The sequence below is a fragment of the Limanda limanda genome, chromosome 15 (genome assembly GCF_963576545.1).
Source record: "Limanda limanda chromosome 15, fLimLim1.1, whole genome shotgun sequence".
Lineage (NCBI taxonomy): Eukaryota > Metazoa > Chordata > Actinopteri > Pleuronectiformes > Pleuronectidae > Limanda > Limanda limanda.
The window spans coordinates 16,006,651-16,024,460 of record NC_083650.1 but is presented as its reverse complement, the minus strand read 5'-3'; the positions used below and the strand labels follow the sequence as shown (position 1 = coordinate 16,024,460).

Genomic DNA, 17,810 nt, shown 5'->3' with positions numbered 1-17,810 from the left:
AAAAGGCTGTAGACCTAAAGCCAGAGACATGAACTGCTAAGTGAACATAATGAAAGGCTGTCCTCGTTACAGAACAATTTACAGTTTAGACATAGAGCAGATGCTCCTGTACACAGTAGTAAAATAAGTTAGCGCTCATCTAGCATCAAAAGAGTCAGACGACTCAGTAGCTGTATAAAAAACAACAAATGCTATGACATTAAAGCAAAATTCCAATGTCAGTGTGAGTGCTTCAGTCCCTGCAGTGGTTATGTGGATAAGCAAATGTGAGTGTAATCAAACTCTAATATAAGGTAACTTCTATCTAGCTGGAGAGGATAATAACTGCCAAATGGTCATGAGTGCCAGTTAATGCATTTCCCTGAGTTAAGTTTTAGTCAAGTAGACACTTGTTGGAAGTTAAACAGCAAAAGTAGCCTACGGTGTGAATAAGGGAAGTATCTGCCAACTCTGCGTGTTTGCATATCATCTGTGGCTACATGCTCTGTTGTTTGAAATGTATTTCTAGTTGTGGCAATCGGAATTCCATTACCTTCCATGTGAAACAAACAAGTTATTACAAATCCATAAATCATCCTGCAGTTCATGACAATATTGCCAACAGGACAAGTTTGGATACAGGCAACACACACAGCTTTGATACCTGATTTACTCATCCAACCTTGTTTTGACCAAATATATAAAATAAATCTAAAAAGCTGTTTTTCAGATCTTTCGATATGCTGAGATAAACACACACATTCATATGGTGCATCTATGTGCAGCACTGTCGATTAGTGTGCAGTGGTATAGTTTGATTAACCACAACAAGCACGACATCATTAACCAGCAAAATGACACGACTACAAATCATTACCACCAGCAGCTTTTAATTTGTCCAACACCAAGTGTTGCATCGCAAAATGCTCACATCTTCTACTTGCTGTATTCTTCACCCCACAAGCATGGGCAACTATATATACAAGTTTAGAAAACAACACACCACATCTAGTCCAAGTTTCTGTCACATGTCACACCAATTAATTTGAAAGTAGAGAGACTTTGCAAAGTTAGTAGTCTACATATGGCTTACATGACAACAAGTGACACAACAGCCTGCGGTCATAACAACTGCCACAACACTGATCCACTGAAACTAAAAGAAACGATTGAATAGCTGGCATCACAGCCCATCTCTCAAACAATGACAGCTGCGACTCTTTTAAATAGAATAGGGCTGGAGGACACAATGTCAGAGCCTTAGAATAGTTTGTGTATTTTATACTTTCAATCATTAATATATTATTATTATGCACCATAACTTAGTCATATATTTAGATTACACACTCCACGAAAGCAGTGTTAAAAATGAATTCACATATACCACAACACTTCCAGGCATTATATCAGCATATAATGTAATAACAAAGCATAACATCAACATCACAGTTCTCAAATTGTGTTTGCAAATACAGCTGCCGCCACTGGAAACTCAATACCATGCTTGTCAAATAAATGTATTACTTTGGCCATTGTCCAAGAGACTCACCTCGCCGTCTTTGCACAAAAGCAAAAAAGACATTTCGTACAAGTTCACACTATCGACTAATTCATGAAATGATGACTGTGTGCATATAAAAGGTACTGATGTTAAATTCAACAGTGCAGTATTTGATTTGCCTGTACCGAAGAAATACGATCACACACCCCTGTTTTATCATTATCGTACATTGACTCCCACTTTGTTTCGGGGGTTATTTAAAAAATCTGTTTACTTCTAAGGCTTGTCATGACCTGGCCACAGGCTATCTCTGATGTTTTAATTTCCCATTTACCTCTGTGCAGCCTACGATCTTTGGACAAGGATCGGCTGTCCCTTCATGAATCAAGGCTGAAAACTTGGGGGGGAACAAGCATTTGCCATAGGGGCCCCAAGGCTCTGGCATGAATCGTCTGAGGAAATAACGCTGCCTGAGACAGACTTGGCTAAAAACGTACTTTAATTTAAAAGGTAAGTTTCCATTTTCATCATTTGAGGTACCATACTATTATTGTTCTTTATCTCTATTAGTGTTATTAACAATTTATATGTACTTCTTTCTGCATCCCGTTTGTTGTGCTCTATAAATAAAGTTATTATTAAGTTATCACTGCCTGTTGTTTATACAGAAGCCAAACGACAATGAGAAGCATCAGCAGAAATGGAGGTATTGAGTTTCCCGTGGCATCAAAATACATGTATGGGGAAAAAATGAATGAGCAACCCTACCTTCATCTTTCAATGAGTCCTGGAGGCGACCAGTGGGACGAAAGTGGGTCTGCAAACAGAGGATGGAGAAGCTGTTAGAGGAATCACACAGATACAGTGCCAACTCCAGTCTGCCACAGCAACACAGGGTTATGTTATGATGACATCACTTCTTCTGGATGCCACGGTGGTAGATGAACGCAACTCGTCGGCTGCACATGAAATCTCTTCCCTTGCAGGATTCACTCTGAAGCGAGGCTGTAACCGATTCTAAAAGTTGTAAAGATCATTTGCTTTTTAATAAGCCTGAAGGCTAATGGCATGCATGCGTGTTGGAGCTTTCGCTACCACATTCCCCAACAATAGCTGTGAAGCCGTGGCAGGCTGATCACTCTCATTCGCAGAAGCCCTTAAAGCCGTTTATGTAATGCCCAGTGTACTGTAGTCAGTCAGTCAGCCAGCCAGGGAGGGAGGGAGGGAAGGAGGCAGCCAGTCAACCCGGGGCTGGTGGCTGCTTAGGGCGGACAAACGCGAAGTAACAATACGCTTTCCAGAGAGACGCACAGATAATGTGTTGTTTCGTGGAGGACTGACACACACAGTGGATGAAAGGCACTAGGGAGGCTCGGGTCTGTGGCTCGGGCAGCGTGCTGTGTGCCTGCACCGCACTGACTCCACAGCAGAGGATGACGCCATTTCTGTGGCTGACAGTCGGCTACAACACTTCACCGCACCGACACCGGGGGATTGCGGGAGCGGTGCTGACAATCCACCTGCCCGAGCCACGGCCATTCCTGCCAGGGGTCTCTCGTTTTCTCCCCCATTTAAAAACAAACACTACACGCTTCGAGACGGTTGTTCCTTTCCCCCCCTTGCGTGTCTGTGCCTCGCGGTAACAACACGCAGCTTGCGGGCAGACAAACGCAACTCAGACGTTCAGTGGATTCTTAGATATATAAATGCTGGATAGAGTGGGGGGGGGGCAGTCGTCCAGCGAGAGAGAGGAGAAAGTCACTTTCTTTCTCCACAGAACGCTGCCCGTGTCGCCTGGTCTGGCTGTTCCGCTGGCTGTTCCGCTGACTGCTCTGCTCCTGACAAAGAAACAAGTCGACGGAGCGGTTCGCAACAAGGTCACGCTCGTGGAAAAGAGGCGCAGCGACATCGCGTTAATACGGTTAATGCCCCACAACGTTTCGTTATCGGAAAGAGAAGCCACAAGGTCGCAACCCCTCGTTTGTGACGGTGAGCGACCCGCGGAGGGAGAATGTCCCCCGCCCCAGACGACCCGCCGGACAGCGACCGACCACCGCCGACCATTACAGCCCGAGCCTCGACCATCTTTCCCCCCCCGGTGCTCATAAAACACACGGTCAACTAAAGCACCGACTCCATTTAGAGCTTCCCCCCCCTCGTGATTCCTGCAGCCGCGGTGATGTTGTAAAAAAAAAATACTGGTCACGCAACAACGCAACACAGTGAATAGTCTCCTCTGAGCAGAGGGGGAAATAGTCCACCTCGCATCCGATGCCACGACCGATCGAACGGGTGGGCTTCCTCCTCCAGCCCACCCCGGGACGAGTCGACCGTTAGGGGCTGACGACACTGGTGGTGGTGGAGGTGGCACAAAAGAAAACCCCACCAGACGATGTGCCATGTACCTGTGAAACTACACTCCGCTTTACTCGACGAATCACATCATCATGCGGCTCCGTGGAAATATCACTTTTGACGGCTGAGCCAGACGACGACCAGCCGCTGCGAGGATTCCTCCGCGGAACAACACAACACCCCCCCTCACCCCCTCCCACTGGTGGTGCTCGTCCAGCGACTAGTCAACCCCCGGGGAATAGCGTAACCTTTCCCTTGCGCTCACCATCTTAATCCGGGCTGGCTTTAACACCATAACTTTTGTTACCGAGCCGAGCAAGTTGCCTCCTCCCGGTTCAGAACGACCTTACGAATCCATTCATTTCCTCAAACCCCATCGCAGCATTAGTTCACAAGTTAGCTAACGTGAAGGTTGGCTCGGCAGCGGCTCCGGGGAAGCGAGCTGGGGGAAGAGGTTCCGAACCGAGCAGAAAGCAGCACTCACCTACGCCGCGGAGTGGAGAAGGACTTCTGCTCGTCGACGGAGGTGTATCAGTAATCCATGCGGGCATTTATGTGCGGATCATGGGATGTTTTCCAGTCGGCGCCCGGTGCTCGCTGGGTGCGGATGGTAAAAGTGGTTTTCGCAGCGCGCTGCTGTTTGTCTCGACTAGCTCCTCTAGCCTAGCTCTGTGTGATCCTCTGCCCCGCCCCCACAGCGCCAGTGACGACGGGCACCTAAACCCCGCCTCTGCCAATTCCACGCTCGCCCATTGGCCGTCACGGTGAAGGGACACGCCCCGGCAGCAGGTGATTGGTCGATAAGGGAGAAAAATATCCTCAGTGGAGAGTGTGAAGTCATCTCCTGGTTGGTCGTCACAATACAGAGAAAAGGAGACGATGAAAAACTACAACCCCCGGCTTTTAAACACAAGTTGTGTTCGATTTGGTGCACAGACTGTCCCGACAAGGCAGACACGCGTTGTTTTTCTCTATTGCCGAGCAGGCAGGGACAGTTACAGGGTGTTGTGGATAAGTGACTGCAACACACAGTGTCCGCGGCACCCATGTTACATTCCCCACCCACCCTGCGCGTACTCGGTGAGCAAACCGAGGCGTACACACCCACAGTCCAAGCTAACTTGAGTTGGGAGGTGTTTGTGCACTGAGCCGCTGTAGCTTAGCGCAGCATCCGGTTAGTTAGACCGTGACTCGCGTTTCATAAAGAAACTATGAAGGTGTGCCTGTGGCAGTAATATCGAGTGCCTCGGTCGACCAGCGATACAGTGGATAGTTTTTATTTTGTAAAGGAAAGGGGAAAAAATGTTTTAACGGTGGTATAGCGGCGCGTCTGTTTTAGCCTGTTCGTGCTAGCTGAGTAGCAGTGTGGCTAACTGGAGCACAGGACCCGGCTTGTCAGCAGACAGACCTGATCTAAGGTGGGTGGTGTCTAGGAAATTAGCCGGATGTCACATTTTAAAGTTGTACTATGTATGTCTGATTGATTTGGTTCTTTACGAGTCCAACCTCATTTGAGGTGTCTTCTAAGTTTAAATGTAAAGGGATTGTCAACATGATGGGGACACTATAGGACAATAAGCAGCAACAAACTAAAAACTTCCTATTTGGCTAATATTCAACATTAAAAGTATCAACACTTCAGACTGTAAGTACGAAAGAGACATTACTGAACTTGGAAATGTGGTTGTGGTATTTTAGAGTGATAATTACATGACTAAAGGGTAAATCATGATGATCAAATGTGTGTATATATATGTTATAAGCAAAGTTAAGTTTTGTGGAATTATAACGTACACTTGTATTCGTTTTTTGCAATTGTTTTTATTGTAATTGATTGGAATTTTCTTTTTGTTATTTGCAATTTACATTTGCCCATTGTAAACTAGTAAGACTTTCCTCTGCTAGAGTTTCATCTGTTCAAAAGCAGTGATGACTCGGTATAATTGACTATGGAGCAGGTCTTCCCTAATACAATGTTGCACTGTCTCTGTATTGGAACTTGGTTGAAATCAAATGCAACATTAGGTTATCTTACAGGAAATGTCACAATAGTCTGATAATTAATTTGATGATTTAGTGATGATAAGCAGAGCTGCAGTGACTAAAGGCTCCAGTATGCTTCTACGTATCCGTTTCTCGGAGAGGGCTCCACAGGGGCGAAGAGTCTTTTTGATTTTTACTTCTCCGACCACTGTACGTCGAAAAAAATTCACCGCCAAACCCATAGGTGGCGCAACGGAAGACGAGCTCAGAGAAGCCTACCCCATTTGGGAAGAAGAAGTCCACGTGTGTCTGTTTACCTCTGTTAGCTTGCCTCCCACACACTGAACCATGGCAACTAGCAGAACTAAATAAAGTGACACCCAGCGGGTCAAAATGGTGATGTAATCATTTCTTAGCGCAGCGGTTCCCCGGTCTTGTTTCCGAACTGTGTTGCTGATTCCACAGCTTGAAGCTCCGTGTAGCTTGAAGCTAGCTCCCCTCCCAGCTTCCACACACAGTCAGCAGGGACTCCCGACACTAACTACTACTATCCAGTGTTTGCTTCTAACCTGGTGGTATTATAGAAACAGTGTCATGATAGAAGTGGAATTAAAGTCGTGACGGCGGGTTTTTTCTCTGTTACCACCGCAGTTAGCATGGTGGCTAGCCCGCTAGCCTAGCATGCTAGCGCCGTTTTGAAAGCTCGTTATAACCGTATGTGACCGTGCACGCATGCCGTCAGTGCTCTAACGAGCCACCATCAGCCGGACAACTCCGCTGGCTTAACACACACGTCACATTAATCGTAGAATCGTAGTTGTGTTTGGGTTTATTGTCAAGCAGGACGTTTAAGGTCCGGAAATGTGAAATTCGGAAATGACGTCGTAGGGAAATGATGTCGTTCGCGGATCAATCACAGCCAAGGTCTGTCCGTGGGCTCTCCGACATAAACACGGACAGTTAGAAAAATCAGAGGTGTACGAAAAGCTCTCCGAGGCGCTCGGAGAGGGCGTTCCACGACGGATAGGGCGGTCTTATCTGTCCGTAATAGAAAAGACGTAGAAGCATAAATTGGCCTTTAGCCTGGGTGCCAGACGATCTTAGCCCCGCCCACAACATTTTCGGTCGGGAAGTTCGGTCTGGAGCATAGACTGTTTATATAGGTCTGGAGTCGCTCCTTTGGGGAGAACAGAAGCTTTTCGGACCAATCAAATTGCCAGGGCGGGCTTTATACGATGATGGACAGATGATCAACAGTTACGTAATCATGTACGTCATCAAAGAGCGCTTGGGTTGTCTTTGTTTTCCACAAACATGCCTGCCGCTGGAGAGCTGAGATGTGTAGATGCTGTAATTGAGTCTTAGGAGACATCGACAGCGCATTAATTTTGATAGAGGAACAGAGAAACACGATCAATGCATTTATAGATCGAAAAGATGTTTTTGCCGTCCTTCCTACGGGATTCGGAAAAGGTTTAATTTATCAGCTGGCCCCGATGGTCACTTATTTAACATACGTCACATACTACGTTGATCTGATTGGTTGTAGGGTTTTTTGAACTGAATTGTTATTTTAGTAAAACAGCAGTTTCACACTTTTAGTTGGATGTGAGCGACAAATTATGTTTTTTGGGCCTTTTAATGAGATTTTCATAAATAGCCTTCCTGTGTAGAGAATGAGTTAGTTTTATATTTGTTGAATGATGTACTGCTACTGGCAGCCAGACCTTTCTATTTGTAATGCTGCATTGCTCCTCATCAATTTGCATGATTCACAACTTAATCCAGTCATGTGGTAATCGGGCCATACAAAAGGGAATTCATGACTCAGCACATGTGTCAGACTCCCAGTTCATTACATCATGAACATAATTTATCACATTTGTCAAAACCTATAATTCTGATTTAGATGAATTGGAGCAGTTTTTAATGTAACGCTTTTCCTACAGCACATTAGCTTGCATCTCTCAATGAACCCATCTAAGGAAAAAGTACAATAAATGGATAGAAGTACACCCATGCAGTTGTAGTGTATTGTACTGCTAAGTACTGCAGCATTTTATGTTTTATATTGGATGTCAGATACACTGAACTGGATTTTAGTCTGACACAGTTCTTGTCATGTTAATACTCTCCTTTCTGAAAATTGTTTTTGGCTCTATCTACTCAGACTGGTTCCCCATGCTGTCTGTATGGTTAGTTAAAAAGCTGTCTATTTTGTGGGTCGGGGTGCTGATAGGGACATGAGACGAGACTGGTGTGCATGGAACATCTCCCAGCGACAGCGTGTCTTGTATAGAATACTGTACTGAATCCTATATTGATTACTAGATTACTGTATCCTATATTGGATTGGATTTAATTTGAAATGCTATGCAAGGTAACGTTCCCATCCCTCTGTAGCACAGTGACAAACCTCTGGTCGTCTTATCTGTCAATGTGGTTTTGTAAAACTAGCTCCCACTAGTTTTTAGTCTGAAATGTTTGGGATTTTGTTTGCATGTCAGTTGTCGTCTTTTTGGTTTTACTTCATCTATGAGGACCATTAACGTGCATTGTTACACCCCTTTCAGAACTGGTATAAATATCCAGCTTAGGTTATCATTGACAAGTTGACATCTTTAAGTAGAGATCTACAACATTTCAGGAATCAGGTGACATAACCTGGCTCACCTCATCCTTCAACAACAGTCTTCATTTATCTTTTTTCCTCCATTGTAGCTATTCGTACATTTTAAAGCAATGGATTGTGACCCGGGAACAACCTCTGAGCGGATTCTGCTGGAGCCATACAAGTACTTGTTGCAACTGCCAGGTGAGTCTTTTTCAGTGACTAGTGGGAGTCAGAGTGATAAAGCTGAAAGATTATCAAGAGACATGTTTGTTGCTGGTGACCCTTCGATCCATCATAGTTCCGCTGGCTTAACACAAGTGACGTGCTAATGCTTCATGGCATTAGCATAAAGCAGTGTACACACAGAAGACGTTGCATGAGCTTGAACGTAAAGGCATTCAATTTGTCCTTTATAACTGTTCAGTCTGTAATCCAAGTAAATTATGTTTTATGTTGCGCTATTGAATTGCAGGCACCATATCTGTCTGATGTAATACTTAAATTTCAGCATTGAAACTGTAGGCAATGATTTTAACATGATTTTATCTAAATGTTTACAAAACAAGAGTTTAACATGTTTAACATCTCAGTATTGTCGAGGCTAAGTTGTTTAAACTACCCGCTATTGTGCTGCTGTTTCGGAGACCACCTTTTATTATTCGTTTTCTTCAGGTCTGTTTTGTCACTATTTGTCTGTGGAGAAGTGACTGATCTAACAACACAATTTCCTGTGTTTGTAAATAGGACAAGTCGGCTGAAATAGTTTTTCTCCGGTTGTAGTGTCACTGTGTCATTTAGACTCATATAATTCGATCATTTGACTTTCTTCTGAAAATTAATTTCTGGAATTTTTAACGTGAGAGTTTGTCATACTTCCGTGTTAATATACGCTCAGAGCTGCTTTTGATAAGTGGATTTAAAATGTTATGAATCTGTGTGAGGCTGATAATTTCTCCGTTAAGCTTTTTACTTGCTGAACTAACAGAGAGGGTGAGATCAGTGCCATGAAAGTTTGATGCTCTAGGAATATGTTGCTATAGCCCACTAGCTGTGTCAACATAGACCTCAACAAATATCAGTGATGTAAAGACTTAAAGGGAAAATACTAATATCAGCAAAACCTCTGCAGTAAGACCCCATTGCTTATCATAGGATGAGCTCATGATTTGCTGCAGTAGTCCTTGTCGAGGACTGCTGCAGGTTATCTTTTTACTTCTCTTTGCGGACTACAGTCCATATGTCTAAATTTAAGAAAATTGAGTTTTTGTTTTCTGCTCTTTCCTCAGGGAAGCAAGTGAGGACAAAACTCGCCCAAGCATTCAACCACTGGCTCAATGTTCCCGACGACAAACTGCAGGTGAGAAAGTGGCCATTTCAGGTCTCTTAACATTCAGAGGGGTTTTTGTTGTATCCTGAAGCAATTCATATTTGAATGCAACCAGAACTGTCTTTTCAGCTGAATATAAATGTGATTGATGCTTGGGTTGTTGATGCAGCTGAGGATCAAGTGGAATACATTCTATATTTGTTTGATCTTTTGGTTAAAAATGCAGCTTTGCCTTTATGCTGTTTTAAACAAATGTCTATGATGCTCCTGTTGCAGAGTTGGGGGGATGCATCAGTTTGTTGTTTTAAGAGATGATCGTGAGGTTTTACTGCATAAAGGCACAGCCTGTCTCCTCTGAGTCGATGCCCATATCACAGATTTTCTGGGACAAATCAAAAAGATCAAGTGTTGCTGTGGTGAAAGGCTGTTGAGCCAGTTGCAGAACAATGGACATCACTTGATGTGATTTAAGTTGGTTTTAGACATGGACTCAGGCAGATCTCTGGAAAATTGGGTTCTTATATTTTTGTGGGGTTTGTCTTTCACATACGAAGAACGCAGCAGGAGATTGTTCGGGTGGGGTGCGTTCACATCAACAGGAAAATCTCCAAAACATTTAGGCAAGGGGTGGCGCATGGATAGAGCATACAGGTTGCAGAACAAGATGTTTAAAATCCACTGTGGAAAGCAGGGTTTTTGTTTACAGCACAAAAACACCAAGAGATCTTGAATCTTGGTATCTTTTCAACTCAACGTCTTCGTAGGCATCTTCTACATGTATGATACCTCTTTTTTCATCCTGAGATATTTCACCCCTCTGTATTCTCACATGGGCAATCCAATTTTGTTATTATAACATTTTACTAGCAGGATGGCAGGAAAAGTTCTGGAAAGTGTCTGTAGCAACTGACTTGAACATTCTTGCATACAGGCCCCTCTGAGTTCCAGCAGCTTTCTTGATACCAAGTGTCAGATCAGGACATCAGGTGCTGTGGTCACGTCTGATCGGGTTTTATTGAACCATTTCCTAGACTCATTTCTTATCTTCAGAACGACGAGAGCTCCAATTAATCTTGAATAAGGATCCATGCCAGTTCAGAATGAATTTAATGTCAAAATGACTGCAGTTATTCTCCAAAAAGTCACTAATAGGGCCATTAACGAATTTTGCTTCCTAAATCATGAATCGTTAGTAGAATTATGATTCAAAGAATCACACTGGAATTTGCCAACTGTGGGTTCATTAAAAACACCTGCACTGTTTGTTCTCTGTTCATCATTTTTGAAAAGGCTTTTTCTGACAAGAATGCTGTTTCATTTAAAGGTGTCAACACACGACTCAGGGTTTTCTGTTCACTCAGTCGGGGGCACATTAACAATAACTTTATTTAATAATATCATAAAGAGCTCTTCTCTAAATTATGTAGGAAGGTAAAACAAAGGGAAGTAAAACGGTGCCAGCTGTAAATGTCACAGTTGGCCACAATACAAACAAATACATTATACAATAGAACCATATACAGTTTCCTTTCATCAAAGAGAATGAACCTGCCCACAAAAACAGTGTTTATCATTTCTGTTCAGATTAATAGCATTTTGATGTTAAACAACATTAAAGATGTTCCACAATCACTTATAGCATGATAGCGACTGTCAGGTTTTGTATGTTAATAGTATCCAAAATTAAAAGAATTACTTTTGTTTTGTATTAGAATATGTACAAAAAAAAGAAACGCTTTACTGTGAAAATCTACTTTTACTCTCGTCAGTTTCTGTTTCCTGTATTGTTGCGCATGTTGTGGACTCATCTTGTCCTTTATGAGTGTGTGTGTGCGCGCGCGTGTGTGTGTGCATGCTAGTCATGTGATACTCACCCCTCCTACAAGTACTACTCAGACAAATGGCTGAAGTTTTCCCTTCTCTTATTCCTCAGCGTCGTCTGGAAAGAACAAAAATCAGTTTGAGCAGGAATCTGCTGAGTTTCTAATAAGAGTGGTTTTGGGTTTCTGGAGAGAGTGAAAGCAAGACGTCCCAGTGAGTTGAGGTGTCAGTAAATTATTCACTAATCTTTTTTAACTCACTACATGTGAGTTGCTGAGAAATTTACTTCCAAAGGCTTTAAAGTATAGCCACATGATATTAATCCTTTAAAGTTTTTCTTTATAGAAATCCTTAAAGCTGCACTGCAAAAATTTTTAGCCTGAAAATAGCGGCTTTGAAGATTAGTTTAGTTTGTGGTACACTGATTTGCATCAGTGAGAATGATGCTCTTTATATCTATGGTGAGCGGGTACGATCTCGTTCGAGAAGCGTGTAAGTGACAGTTTTAAACTAGACTGGTACCCAGTGGAGCGCATAGCTCTGCCAATGCCCAACATTCCCCTAAATTCAATCAAGCTGCACCAAATTACACACTCATAGAAATCAGTGAACCATGAATTATTCCGTCTGTTTGGCGTTCCTGCTTCTCCTCACTCATAAATGATTTACAAATTAACTATTCGGGGATTTAGTGGTGTTATTGAGCAGGACACTCACTACTGCCCCCTTTGTTAGATCAGACCATTGACCTTATACTCATATCATAAGCATTATCGTGGCAAAATAGTCCCTCATCTAGTAGCGAAGATATGGAGACAAATCTGTGTTTCCTGTATGTACTTAGTGTCATGGTGTAATTTGCAAATTTAAAGAAGAGCAATTCAACATTCAAAGTGGGATTTTTTTAAATAATCACACACCACACAGCTCCTCACTGAAGTGCTGACAATTTTCAGATTGTGTCCATATCTTCTTTTTGTTCTCCTGATAATTCCCCTTCAGACAGAATTTCCATGTTATTGTACAGCAGGTACTTGAGGTTTAATCTACCTCACATATCAAAGAACCATCTCCCCACGTTGCCCCCTCTGTCTCAAACCCTCTATCTCTGTATAACAGCTCTGTAAACTCCGGCTGAACCCAACGTGCAGACTGAGAGCACTCCTCTCATCATCATTAGCACACTGCTGCAAAGAAGTGGCCGCCATGGAAACAACCGTGCCTTCAGATAGATGGAGGCAGCGACAGTGGCACACGGCCTCATTCATTTCGCAGTGCGTTTTTTTACTTCTTCTTTCAAACCCCATATGTGCTTGTGTGCTGTGTAGTAGGAAATTCCCTCCTTACACATCAGTTGCCTTGCAACCTTTTAGCTGACTGGCTTCCTCTTGTTCTCTCTGACAGTTTAGAAAAGGTTAGCTTTTATATGCTGCCTCCCGTCTCTCACTTTGACATCATGTGTCATTCGTGGGAATGTCTTCCGCCTCGGGCTCAGAGCTTCTTGTTATAATTAAGTTATCCCTCTCAGACAGGTCATATTTTTTTTAGAGCCTGAAATATGGCAGAGGATTATCATTGCACAGACCAGATAAGAAGTTGGGCTTGTATTATGTAACAAATTGTTGTGCATAAAGGGCTGATCAGGCTAGACTGTACTTTTGTGATAAATTTGCATAGAAGGTATTTTTCTTGTCGACAGGAAATGGTAGTCAGCCTGACATATACACTGACACTCATCTTGTGATCAGTTAAGCGATGAATAAACAACAGCCACACTCATTAAATATGAGCTTCACAATTCAAAGTAGCTCCTCTGTTGTGCTATTGAAGTGTATTAATTTTTACTATGACAGTGAAGGATTGTTTATCTCTAGTGAGCTGGTCCACCTAATCTACTAAACCTGCAGGATCACCCTGTACCTTCAGTTAATCAGGGCTCCACTGTCTACATGGTAAAAATATGTCTTGGGCTTCTAGATGTAATATGTTACAATCCCTCATTAAAATCTTCCACAATAGATGTTATATATTTTGTTTACTTACATTATCCAACAATAAATTTTGAGTTGTTTTTTCCTCTGTTTGTAATGGTCCGTTGTAATGGATCATGATTATTCATTACCGTTTGCTGCATAACATGAATAAAACTTAAACTGAGTCCCATCAGGTAGATTTTCATCTACAATGCCAGTGAAGACTATAACTCCCATGATCCCACAGTGCTTCACAGCATCATCAAATTAGGTCTTTTTGTTATTTTAATAGAGAAACCCCTTCGCGGCCCAAGTTACATATTTAATCTCTACCATACAATGTCAAAAACAATTCATGATTTAAAAGAGACTCAAGATAAATCTGTGGCTAATGGAAAATTTGACAGAAACTAGTGTGATCACACAATACAACTGTGTTAAATAACCCTGTAATCCTGCTCTCGGACATACTTTCGGTGGTTAACCACTGTACTCAGCACCTTCTGGAGTTATTCTTATTGAATGAGGTTTATCTGTGCACATGGGTGACTTGTCTGTTATTTCCCCTTCAATATACTGGACCAGTTTGTTGTGAAGGATTCACTGCATTCTTAACGGATAACTGATTGTAGCTTTGGCAAACAGTGAGTTCCTGCATCAATAACCTCTGGTGATGACCGATGTCCTCTCGGAGCTGTGAAGGCTCCTTCACTTCTCTGGGGTCGGATTTATTTTTGGTAAAATGTTTGCCAGGTGACTACATCTTCATTTTGTTCTTTAACCTCTTTAAATCTGGTCTTTTCCCAGGCTCCTGCCAGTATATAGTAGTAGTACATCTCTGCAACTACAGGCCCTGTATGAATAATCTTGGTACAAAGATAACACGTATCAGCTTGCTGCAGAGGTTCAAGCATCACTATAGATGACACTAGGTTAGAGAATTAAGTGAATATCCCCTATGAGTTTTATTCACGTTACGCAGCAAACAATGATTAATTGTGATCCATTACAATACAAAATGTGGAAAGAAGAAACAGCCAACTGGCTAGCAGTGTGTTTTTCCTTTGCCATACATTGTTTAACCCAGAAATATAGCCGAGACAGGCAAGGTCACAGGCAAAGTGGAAATGACTAACTTGAAAGGCGTCCAAAATGGAACGTCCAAAAGTTGTGGATTTTTCTCGGTTTTAATTTTAGTTGGGAAAATTGAAGTACAGAAGTCGACAAACTATGTGTAGTCATGTTTAGATATTTTCATTTTAAGGAAGAACTGTTCTAAAACCAAAACGTACTGGTTACTCATAGTAAATGAAGATGGAACACAACATAAATGAAAAAGTTCAGATCCCCTATGAAATAATGCAGTTGTAGCCTAAAACCTCAAGTAATTCCATATCACAACATCTGAACATTATCTGTAACACATTTTTTTTTCACCATTTGAAATTGTTTATTGACTTATAGTTCACATAGGCCACAGTCTGTTTGCAGTGAACCTTTGAATCCTCAATTGTGTTTTTGTCTTCTATGTAATAATATTCCTCCCTCGTTCGTGTGTGCATTCATTGTAGCTCTAGCAACCCCCCCCCCCCTCACTGCTGTCTTGTGAGTGGCTCACTGAGGTTGCAGGGTGAGCAAGTGTCGGGGACCCTGCCGAGGGAAAGGTTGCGTTTGGCGGATAAACTGCTCAGCTGGCCCAGTCTTGACCATCTGCCCGATCCACTGAACGTCTCTTTGTGCTCCCCCAGCCACGTACAAACAGCTTTCATTACCAGGCCACACCACTTGTGTTTTAAATCAGCAGAGCACTCCAGCAGGCTGCACTGCCAGCTCAGGACAACAGACACCTGATTGACACCCTGGCTGCTTAGTGTCAAATGCCGACCTGAGACAAAGCCAACTTTGGTTTTCAGACAGAGGATGTTTCACAGTGGATGGCTGTGTGCTAGACTGATAAATGACTCCTGACACGAGTTCAGCAGGCATCTCAAGTATCTACGCCGTGTGTGTTTTTCTACAATACCCTTGACTCACTGCAGCAGTGCATGCGTGTTATGGTTGGTCCAGGGTCGCAGTGTATTAAAGCTGTTGGAGTCTGTCAAAACTCTGGTCGTTAGGGCTCCGAGGTCAAGTCCTCAGGCCCGGTCATTCTCTTTACAGCAGGGTCACCTCTAACAGCTTGGTCATGTGACATTTCCTCTAAACTCATAAAGCCAGTTGCTCTCGCTTACTCTCCGTGTCTCTGCTTCTCTTTGTTTCCCGCAAATCCGAGTTTTAAAGCAAAACCAGATAAAATGTCTTAAACTGAATGTGATTTTGACAGGCCTGCGGTGTGTGTCTCTGCTGAACTCTTTATTCGCTCTGACTTACTGCCTGCTTCCATTCATCAAGAACAATTTAAGACTCAGTGGAACCGTGAAGACATGGCACCCTCTGCTGTTTACAAGTTGTAATGCATAATTTACACAAAGCTCCCAAGAACCTGTTACTGCCTCTGTTACTAGTTCAAGAGAAAATAGATTAACGCTCTTCCTTTTTTTTGGAATGATTTCCAGGTGATCATCCAGGTGACGGAGATGCTGCACAACGCCAGCCTGCTCATAGATGACATAGAGGACAGCTCCAAGCTGCGGCGTGGCTTCCCCGTGGCCCACAGCATCTACGGCATTCCCTCCGTCATCAACTCAGCCAACTACGTCTACTTCCTGGGATTGGAGAAGGTGCTAACCCTGGAGCACCCCGAGGCCGTCCCAATGTTTACCCAGCAACTACTGGAGCTGCACCGTGGCCAGGGCCTGGACATCCACTGGAGGGACACCTACACTTGTCCCACCGAGGAGGAGTACCGCAACATGGTGCTGCAGAAGACTGGGGGGCTCTTTGGTTTGGCTGTGGGCCTGATGCAGCTCTTCTCCGATTGGAAACAAGACCTGAAACCGCTCCTGAACACGCTTGGTCTCTTCTTCCAGATCCGCGATGACTACGCCAACCTGAGCTCCCGCGAGTACAGCGAGAACAAAAGCTTCTGCGAGGACCTCACCGAGGGCAAGTTCTCTTTCCCCACCATTCATGCCATATGGTCGCGTCCAGAGAGCACCCAGGTGCAGAACATCCTGAGGCAGCGCACGGAGAACATGGATATCAAAAAGTACTGCGTGGACTACATGGAGAAGATCGGCTCGTTTGCCTACACCCGTCAGACTCTGCGGGACCTGGAGATTGAGACGTACCGTCTCATCGAGCAGTGTGGGGGGAACCCTCAGCTGGAGAGCCTGGTCACACACCTCAGCAAAATGCATCACAAGGCTGAAGCAACGGCAGAGTCCAGTCCTGAGCCGCACTCCAGCGAAAACCACTGACCTCATCCAGCTGTCACTGCTGCATTACCCACATACTGACCCTCCACACTCCACTAACACACAAGCTTCACTGACAACACTGATGCAGACATACACATTCCTAAGAAAGCACAACACACATATTGTTAAATTTTACGAGTCACAATCATAGAAGTTGAACACATGAATTCTAGAAGACTGCTTTGACTGAATTCAGGAGCAGTCCCAAATGTTGCCTTTATCTCCTGTGCTTAACAGCATCCTCCAAGTGTTGCTTAACAAAGTACTCATCACCAATTTTTGTATTCACGTGTATCTGCACCATCAATGTAATCAAAATACAAAAGAACTTCCTACAGACTTACGTTTGCTTCTCATGAAAATGGAAAAAGCTTGGGAGCCTTGATATGAGCTTCTGATGAGCGATACAGTGCATATAAATGTATTTTCTCATGTTTTGCCACCAAATTAAAAGTGTGAAGTGTATGTAGCGCAGAGTGAAAGCTGGGTGTGTTATTTAAGATACGATTGGATGGATGGATGTGTCGAGCGTATGATGTGTGATTTGCGGATCCTTAATCGTGAAGCCGCCAGAGTGCCAATCCCGTGGAACAGACCTGCAAGTCGATCGTCTACTTGTGAAGTAACATGTTGGTATTATATTCAAAGAAGCACTCAAGTTGTTTTTGCTCAGCTGTTTATGAATACTGTGTTGAGGCTTTGGTCTTTTGTTCAGATGCAGCGCAGCTCTTCACATCTCCAATGTTTGGAATGGGGACTTTGTGCTGTTGTTCTTTGCATCTCTTGAATAAAACAAACATTTAAGAATAACCTGCAGGCTCGTCTGACTTCTAAAACTAAGTTCTACATCTGTCTGAGGAATCCGAGCCAGTTTCAGTCGTCACTGAACTGAATAGGT

At 43.4% G+C, this 17,810-nt stretch overlaps 2 protein-coding genes across 8 annotated transcripts in view; one reads left to right on the top strand and one right to left on the bottom strand.

Moving 5' to 3' along the window:
- The window catches only part of arid4b (AT-rich interaction domain 4B), a 37,793-nt gene extending 33,280 nt beyond the window's left edge, over positions 1-4,513 (bottom strand). For all 5 annotated transcript variants that reach the window (XM_061086663.1, XM_061086664.1, XM_061086665.1 and 2 more), the window contains exons 1-2: positions 4,320-4,513; positions 2,249-2,297 (exon numbers count right to left, since the gene is read on the bottom strand). In XM_061086663.1, the coding sequence (XP_060942646.1) occupies positions 2,249-2,254 (6 nt within the window). In that variant the 5' untranslated portion in view covers positions 2,255-2,297; positions 4,320-4,513. The remainder of the gene's footprint in view (positions 1-2,248; positions 2,298-4,319) is intronic.
- On the top strand, positions 1,934-17,722 carry ggps1 (geranylgeranyl diphosphate synthase 1). 3 transcript variants are annotated; one of them, XM_061086668.1, is made up of 5 exons: positions 4,890-5,009; positions 8,058-8,198; positions 8,540-8,633; positions 9,719-9,789; positions 16,109-17,722. In XM_061086668.1, exons 2-5 carry the CDS (start codon positions 8,187-8,189, stop codon positions 16,910-16,912), a joined length of 981 nt encoding a protein of 326 aa, XP_060942651.1. In that variant the 5' UTR covers positions 4,890-5,009; positions 8,058-8,186; the 3' UTR covers positions 16,913-17,722. The 3 variants fall into 3 exon arrangements, with proteins under 3 accessions (XP_060942653.1, XP_060942651.1, XP_060942652.1); XM_061086670.1 differs by lacking the exons at positions 4,890-5,009; positions 8,058-8,198 and adding an exon at positions 1,934-1,990; XM_061086669.1 differs by lacking the exon at positions 8,058-8,198 and having other exon boundaries at positions 4,890-5,253.
- Positions 17,723-17,810: the final 88 nt, after the last annotated feature.

Coding starts and splice junctions, on each gene's coding strand:
- ggps1 (XM_061086668.1), top strand. Junction 8,634..9,718: donor GTACTTGTTGCAACTGCCAG/GTGAGTCTTTTT, acceptor CTCTTTCCTCAG/GGAAGCAAGTGAGGACAAAA. Junction 9,790..16,108: donor TTCCCGACGACAAACTGCAG/GTGAGAAAGTGG, acceptor AATGATTTCCAG/GTGATCATCCAGGTGACGGA.